This window comes from Sus scrofa, chromosome 9 (genome assembly GCF_054392235.1).
Source record: "Sus scrofa isolate SSC_HxYL_T2T_F1_AM1 chromosome 9, Sscrofa_HxYL_maternal_Yorkshire_Landrace_v2.0, whole genome shotgun sequence".
NCBI classification, from domain to species: domain Eukaryota; kingdom Metazoa; phylum Chordata; class Mammalia; order Artiodactyla; family Suidae; genus Sus; species Sus scrofa.
The window spans coordinates 9,331,176-9,339,166 of record NC_139391.1 but is presented as its reverse complement, the minus strand read 5'-3'; the positions used below and the strand labels follow the sequence as shown (position 1 = coordinate 9,339,166).

General features: G+C 46.5%; 1 protein-coding gene across 50 annotated transcripts in view; it reads left to right on the top strand.

The window, feature by feature from the left end:
- Positions 1-36: 36 nt before the first annotated feature.
- Positions 37-7,991, top strand: part of XRRA1 (X-ray radiation resistance associated 1) — a 127,071-nt gene continuing 119,116 nt past the window's right edge. For 39 of the 50 annotated variants that reach the window (XR_014814652.1, XR_014814680.1, XR_014814688.1 and 36 more), the window contains exons 1-3: positions 37-217; positions 3,165-3,220; positions 6,011-6,108. Coding sequence is in view for 4 of the 50 variants with exons in the window: in XM_084975213.1 (XP_084831339.1) it covers positions 6,015-6,108 (94 nt within the window). In the remaining 46 variants the exon portion in view is untranslated. The remainder of the gene's footprint in view (positions 218-3,164; positions 3,221-6,010; positions 6,109-7,991) is intronic. The other 11 variants (XR_014814675.1, XR_014814696.1, XR_014814674.1 and 8 more) reach the window with 2 other exon arrangements.

Genomic DNA, 7,991 nt, shown 5'->3' with positions numbered 1-7,991 from the left:
CGGGGCTTGCTGGGACTTGTAGTAATCAGAAGCTCCAGCCATCGGTTGCCGCCTACTCGGCCAGCCGTCGCGTCGCGGTTACTAAGGGTTGGAGAAGGTAGTGGTAAGCGCCACCGTGGAGCTACTCCGAGATCCCCGGGAGGCTCGCCGAGCTGCCCGCCTGACCGGGACGTCGCCCCCGCGGAAACCTCGGAGGCGGAAGCGACGCCGGAGGCAGGTGCGGCTGGAAACTTAGTTTCATATGTAGAGTTTCCCAAAGAAGCGAAGGAGCTTGTCTTTAATCCTTTTCTACCCCTGTTACTGCCCTTACCGGTTCTTTGGTGACTGTCATCTTAGCTGTTAGTATTGTTTTCGTATTTTAGGGAACTCACCTTCATTGTCTTCTATCTGCATTTGTAGCCATGCTCTCATTTAGTCCCGTAACAGACCAGTCAGAGGAGGATACTAAGAAACTTAAGGCCAGAGAGCATGTATCAGAACCTAGTTTAGAAGCCGGGTTTTTTTGTTTTGTTTTGTTTTTGTTTTTTACATCAAACCCGTGTTATACTCCCTTTGCCATTGACTGGGGTCCTTGAACCCTCTAATCAATAGAAAATGGTAAGAGGCCAGATGAGAAATTCAGGTGAGGCTTTATTGGGACTCCTGCTTTAATGCTATGGAGCAAAAATAAGAAACAGGTGCTCCCTGAGGGAAGGAGGCAAGCTGGTCCCTTAAATGAGATGAAAGAAGGGGAGGAAGGGATGGCTCAGGTGGTCTGCCTACTGCCTTGGTGGTATTGGGATTATGCCCAGTACCCTCCTCACTCTTGGCACCTCAGAAGTGGCAGTTGGCTTATGGCCTTTTTGTGTTTTATTGTTCATAATCATAGTGTATAAGCCTCAACTGTGCTTGCATGCAATTATGTTTTGTTCCTTCTTGTTTCTTTGTATTTTGTTGCTCAAGGCGATGTCTGTCCAGGTGCAGGCACTCCAGTAAAGGATCCCAGATCCCAGCCTAACTCACCTTTGCCACTCTGCTTTTACAGCTTTAGGACACAATAATATTATAGATTTTTATTGCTTTTGTTTACACAAGTATTTGTTGAGCACCAACATCACTGGAAACTGTACCGAGGAATCCTAGGGGATCCTGTCCCCTACTTTCATGGAACTCCTACTCTAATGACCTAGAGTTATCATATAACAGGTCTTAATACACTATGATTTAGTACACTGCATTATTAGTTGTTTTGTTTTTTGTTTTATCCCCATGAATTCCTCATATGTGTCCAAATGACTGAACAAATGGAGTACATACTCTGGAGTGGTCACTGTTCTGGTCATGAAGGACAGATCGCTGAGTAACAGGCAAAATACCTGTTTTCATGAAGCCAACACTCATGTGGTCATCATTATTACTAAAGAATACTAGGTGCAATTTCTTCACTTCTGTGAAGCAATCCAGTCAGATGCCCCTGTAGCTTTTTGTTCATCTTTTATAATTTATTGTGTTTCAAAACCCAGTTCTAATGTCACTTGCCCTGTGAAACCTTCCCTGACCCTTACTTCGCCCCTCTTTGCAGGCAGGATGAAGAGCTCCATAGATAGCATTGTGGGCACGATTCCATTTAGTTCAGTAAACACTCACTTGAGCCTCTTCAACGCACCAGACCCTGTATGAGACACTGGGGATAAAGATATAGGTAGGACCCAGGCCTGGCCTTACAGAGCTCATCGCCGGAGGTTGGGGTGTGAGGAGTGGGGAACAGACAGGTAAATAGGTCATTACAATACGGCATGGCACAGTGCCTCCATTAAGAGGTGAGCTGGGAGCTCCCATTGTGGCTTAGCAGTAACAAACCCGACTAGTATCCATGAGGACACAGGTTCGATCCCTGGCCTCACTCAGTGGGTTAAAGAATCCAGCGTTGCCACAAGCTGCGGTGTAGGTCACAGATGAGGCTCAGATCTGGCATTGCTGTGGCGGTGGTGTAGGCCAGCAGCTGTAGCTCTGATTCTGCCCCTAGCCTGGGAACTTCCATATGCCATAGGTGCAGCCTGAAAAGCAGGGGAAAAAAAAAAAAAAAAAAAAGGTGGGCTGAAGTGGTAGTAAAGATAAGGGCCAATCTGAGGAGGGGGATATACAGGAGAGCTTTCTGTTTGAGTCAGACAAAGAAGAGGGGCAGAAGTGTGAGAGCCCAAAGGAATGGAAAAAGCAAATGTACGCAGGTGAGAAGCATTACTCTGTGTGTGTGCGTGCGTGCGTGCGTGCGCGCGCGCTCGGAGGTCCCACATTTAGATTGAGATTAGCTGCTTCAAGGTTGAAAGAGAGACGAGAGTTAGCTGGAGCTAACTAGGCAGGCAGCCTCGAAGTCTGCAAGCTGGGCTTTCTTATTTTCACCATGCAGATGAAGTTCATACTTAGGATTACGTTGTGGGCCGTGTAACGCGGGGGTTCTGTGCTCTTCTTAGCCGTTAGTCATACATCTGTGCCTCCTCGCCTAGTATCTTTTTTGCGGAACTGGAGTTCCTAGGATAGCTAGTGAGTATCTTTTCCCAGATTGTGTCTTATCTTTCAACTTTGTTTGCTACTTTTATTGTGCATGATTTTGTGTAAATGATCACATAGTAAATCCTTTCCTTCCTAATTTGTGATTTGTGCTTCTTTAGCCCCACCCCATTGTCATAAAATGATCTTTTTTTTTTTTTTTTGTCTTTTTGCCATTTCTTGGGCCGCTCCTGCGGCATATAGAGGTTTCCAGGCTAGGGGTCTAATCGGAGCTGTAGCTGCCAGCCTACACCAGAGCCACAGCAACGCTGGATCCGAGCCGCGTCTGGGACCTACACCACAGCTCACGGCAACGCCGGATCCTTAACCCACTGAGCAAGGGCAGGGATCGAACCCGCAACCTCATGGTTCCTAGTCGGATTTGTTAACCACTGCGCCACGACGGGAACTCCCCGTAAAATGATCTTCTTGTCCCATCTTCCTGTCTATGTTTTTCTATTTTCTATTTCTGGGATCTTTAGTTCTTTTTTTGGTGGGGGGGGGCTTTAGTTCTATGGTATTTTTTCAGGCCCCAGGTGAGATACATTTTGGAGCAAAGGGTCACAGCAGGATATAATTAACGAGAAAGTTCAAGATCCCTAAAAGACAGACGAAGGAATGCAATATCTATTTTACAGGCAAAGAAACAGGTGAAGAAACCAAAAAAAAAGGAAGTCAAGAGGTCAAAGATCAAGTAAGTACTATGCAGATCAAAGCCAGCATCTCGTATATTCTGTAAGCTATTGGAGTTTTCTCCAAAAGTCATCGTCTCTGACATTTCCCAGCCAGCTATTTACTCATTCATTCATTCATTCACCTATCTAGCAGGTATATGTAATTGGTCACAAGAGGGATTGCCTGAAAGACAGATTGACTAGACGACTGTCTTTCCCCATCCAGCCATCCATATATCTCTTCATCCAACACATTTTGGGTGAGTTCTAGGCTCTTTCCTGGGCTCTGAGATTACATAGGTGAATAGCCATTATAGGCCCCTAGCAGGTGGAAAGTTTGTAAAGGGAGCAAATATTATAGTGATAAGTATTATACCGGAAGTATGGGGCATCATGGAAACACACAGGAAGGGCCTCCAACCCATTTCAGGGTGGTTAGGGGTCAGGAAATTCTGTGCGCTGTGTTGAACCAAAGGAGACCTCAAGATCACCCATTCATGCCAAAAATAATCATGGAATCTATTATGCACCAGTATTAGGTGCTGAGAGTGAAGAGGTGAACACTGTAGGTGCTGTCCTTCCTCTGGGGGAGCTCAGAGTCTAATTAGGGAGGTTAGAAATATATATAAAAACCCTTGGGCCCTGGGCATACCATCGAATCCTTCCGTTTGGCTCACTGTATTTATTGGGTGTTTTCTATGAGCTTTCCAAGGGTGGTGAGAGACAGTGAATTGGACATGTTTCTAGACTTGGAAGTTCAGGGACCGTTGAAAGAGCCCCCTCGAGATTTTTTGTAATCTTATAAGGTGAAAAGGAGTCCAGCCATGGAACAGATACAGGAGAAGCACTCTAGAATTTAGCCAAAGCAGCAGTTGTTTCCCTCTGGTGAGGGCTTTATGGAAGCGGTGACATCTGGACTGGGTCTTTAGAAAGACCCTTTTTTCCCTATTACCTCATTTAATTCTTAGCAACACTGCTCTGAGGCACAGGGTTGGTTTGGTTTTGTTTTTTAAATTTTATGGCCACACCTGCAGCAAATGGAAGTTCCCAGTCCAGGAATTGAATCCCAGCCACAGCTGTGGCAACACAGGCTCCTTTAACCCAATGCTCAGGGCCAGAGACTGAACCCACACCTCTGCAATGATCTGAGCCACTGCAGTCGGATATTCAACCCATTGTGCCGTGGAGGGAACTCTGAGGCTCAGGTTTGTATTGTCGTTTGATACGTGAGAAATAGCAGGCACAGAGAGGTAAAGTGATTTGCCCGAGGTCACTGATAGAAACCAGCTTCAAATTTAGGTCTCATGGCTCCAAAACTGCTGCCACTCCTACCGCATCCTTCTGCTTTTCATGTTTATCATGTCCAGGAAAATTTTCTCAGGAGGCCTGATCCCAACTCTCCACTCTGCTCCTTCCTTGTCCTGAATCTCTTCCCAGACCCTGTATCTCAGGGTCCCACATTTCTTGCCAAGGCCTCCCTTCTCCTGGCCAGGGACTTACGGGTTCCCAAAGCTCTGCTACCGCAAGTTGTCTGAAACTGTCCCAAAGCAGATTTGGGAATGACTGGATCCCTTTAAAGAAAAATTCCTGTCTCTTAAAGAGCTCACGGCTTAAAAAATTTACATCTTCGATTAGAGAGGTTTTTTTTTTTTCCCTAAAGGAAGTGCCATTTGAGCTGATCTTAAAGTGTGAGATCAGCCAGGTGAACAAGATGGAAAGGGCTAATTTAGGCCAAAGGAGTACCAAGGCCAAAGGCACAGAAGGCGGCATGTGTTGGGGGAATGGAAGATGATTCTGTGAGCCTCTTGGGCAGGGCTGCCTGGTGCTGGAAGGATTAGGACACAGGTCCCAGGGGCCTTCAAGACCAGGCTCAGACGTGCTCAGTGGAAATCCAGTTGGAAGACCGCTGCCGTGTTCCAGGTGGGAGATGATGAAAGATTTAATGAAAACAGGGAGAGACAGAGCAAAGCGCACTAGAACTGTACTTCTGAGCTGGAATCGTCATGACTCAGTGACCAGTTAGTAGAATGCCCTTTCACCTGGCGTTATATTTGTCAGACATCTCTTTCTAAAGCACAGCTTGGCTCATGGCTCTCCCGCTTAGCTGTTATCCATGGCCTTCTGTTACCCACAAGGCGAAGCCTGGGCTCCTAACCTGGCACTGAAGGTCTTCAGGAATGGGCACCAGCCTTATTGACCCAGACTGCCCAAAATGCCCTTCCCCACCCTGGGTCAGGTTGTTTCTTTTCTGCACCAGATGTATCCACCAGGGTGCCCCCAGGCCTGTGGCCATTTCTGTTTGGAAATGCTCGTCCCTCTTTCTATCAGCAAACTCAATTCCTCTCTCGAATCCCGTTTGTCCAGTTCATACCTCATCATTTGCATATCATCTGGCCTAAAATATGAGAGCCCTCTTCCCTAAACTCAACATTTCTAGCAAGCACTTAATATGCACCAGGCATTATCTTTCTAACTTGATCCTCTCACTTGTTTATTAGATACTTTGCAGGTGAGGAAACCGAGGCTTAGCCAGGTAGAGTGATTTGCTCAGTCCACAGCAAGACAGAGCCAAGATTCAAACCTGGTCTCTCTGAGGCCAAAAGTGATGCTTTTCCTAGGGGTTCATTGAGTTACAATTGGTTTAAACCAAAAAACCTGAGGGTCTATCTACTTCTTTACTTAAAGGGCCGGCCCATTTCTGAAGCAGGCCAGTGGGCCTCTAGGGCCTCGGAGAGAGGCTGTGTGTTGGGGTGGTCCTTCTCACTCCTTACTGCCCCTTCTCACTCCTTACTTCCTTGCTTGCCTCTCAGGGACATGGCCTCCTCAGGAGTCTACAAACTGGACGATGGGAAGCCTTACCTGAGCAACTGCTTTCCAGCCAAAAGTCTGCTTCGGATGCCAGAGGAAGGTCAGGTGACTTCTCACTTCGGTACCTTTGCCTCACCCCCCGGTCCCGCTTCAGAATGTCTCTGATGTTCATTTCTTCCTCTTCAGCCCCCTTCGCTGCTGTTCCCTGCCCCGCCCAGTCCCCTTCCTGCCAACCCATCTCCCTCCAGCAGCCTCAGGGAGGTTTCTTTTTTTTAAAAAAAAAAATTATTCATTTATTAAAATTTTTATTTGTATAGGTTGTTTTCCATTTACAGTTATTAGAAAATAATGGCTATATCCCCTGTGTTGTACAGTAAATCCTTGAGTCTAACTTAAACCCAGAGTTTGTTCCTCCCACTCTCTCTCCTCTATATTGTGACCCCCCACCCCCACCCCCACGCTGGTAACCACTAGCTTCTCTGTATTTGTGAATCTGCTTCTTTTATGTTATAGTCTAGTTGGTTGTATTTTTTTAGATTCCACATATAGGCAATATCATACAGTATCTTTCTCTGACTTGTTTCACTTTGTATAATGTCCTCCAAGTCTATCCATGTTATTGCAAATGGCAACATTTCCTTCTTTTTAATGGCTAAGTGGTATTCCATTGTGTGTGTGTGTGTGTGTGTGTGTGTGTGTGTGTGTGTACACACACACACACATCTTCTTTATCCATTTGTTGTTAATAGACCCTTAGGTTGTTTCCATGTCTTGGCTGTTGTAAATAATGCTACTGTGAACTTTGGGGTCCATGTATCTTTTCAAATCAGTGACTTTCATTGGGGGGTATATACGCAGGAGTGGAATTTCTGGATCATACAGTAGTTCTGTTTTTAGCTTTTTGGAGGAACCTCTATACCGTTTTCTGCAGTGGCTGCACCAGTTTATATTCCCACCAACAGTATACGAGGGCTCGCAGGGAGCCTTCTAAAGTACACACCTGATCATAATATTCCCTTCTGTTCAGTGACTTCTGACTGCTGGTTCCTTTACCTGCAGCTCTGATGGCCCTTATCCTTGGTTACAACGCCATCCTTTGATTTATGCCCTCTTCCATTGTGTTGCATTTTCACATAGCTTTTAACATTTTCCCAGAACGTTCCAGCCCTTATTCCAGTTCTCCAAACTCCTCCTATCCCACAGCGCTCAGCTCTTCTCCCGCGTCTGCCAGTAAGCCCTGTCCAGCAGCTCGAGCCCTTGGAGCCCAGCCATTCTTGTGAGCTGTCCTTCTCTGTTTCTTATTTGATGCATAATCATCTTCTGCCCAGCTCATAAGTAAAATGGCTTCAACTTGACTTTGCTAGGTAGTTTTTCAAACATTTGCCTGGTCGAAGACTCTCCTGGGGCAGGGACTCCTCCAGAGTCCTGCAGATGGAACACTGCCCAGGAATGTGGGTTCACTGGATTGGATGTGTTGCTTCGAAAGGGTAGAGCACGGGAGAAGGACCTTAATTCCTCTAGATGAGGTGACTTGCTGGTCACTCTGTACATGGACTGTTGGAAGAACCTTTTCCTCTAGTCTGTCCTCCCCACGTCTCTTCAGTGATTTCATTTTTCACAGAGACCGTCTACGGCTGCCTCCCTGTTTAAAACCCTCCCGTGGAGCCCTCACTGTGAACTCGTGATTTCACACATGTAGATGGACAGAGAGAGAAGTAAATACAGCTGTGTGTATCTGCCTGTGTTCGTATATGTATATGGACCGAGGGCAGTGACACCTCAGTCGTGAAGACCCTGGCATCTAGATGTTGGTTTCTAAATACCATTCTCCAGTAAGAGGAGCCAGGGATCCTCAGGCAAAAAGTTGTTTCTAGGGCTGAGGCAGGGAAAATACATATTGAGCCTGGAACACGTGTGATGCCAGAAAATAAAGCAGTGCTGGGAAAAATGATGATGGCTGCAGTTCCCATCGTGGCGCAGCGG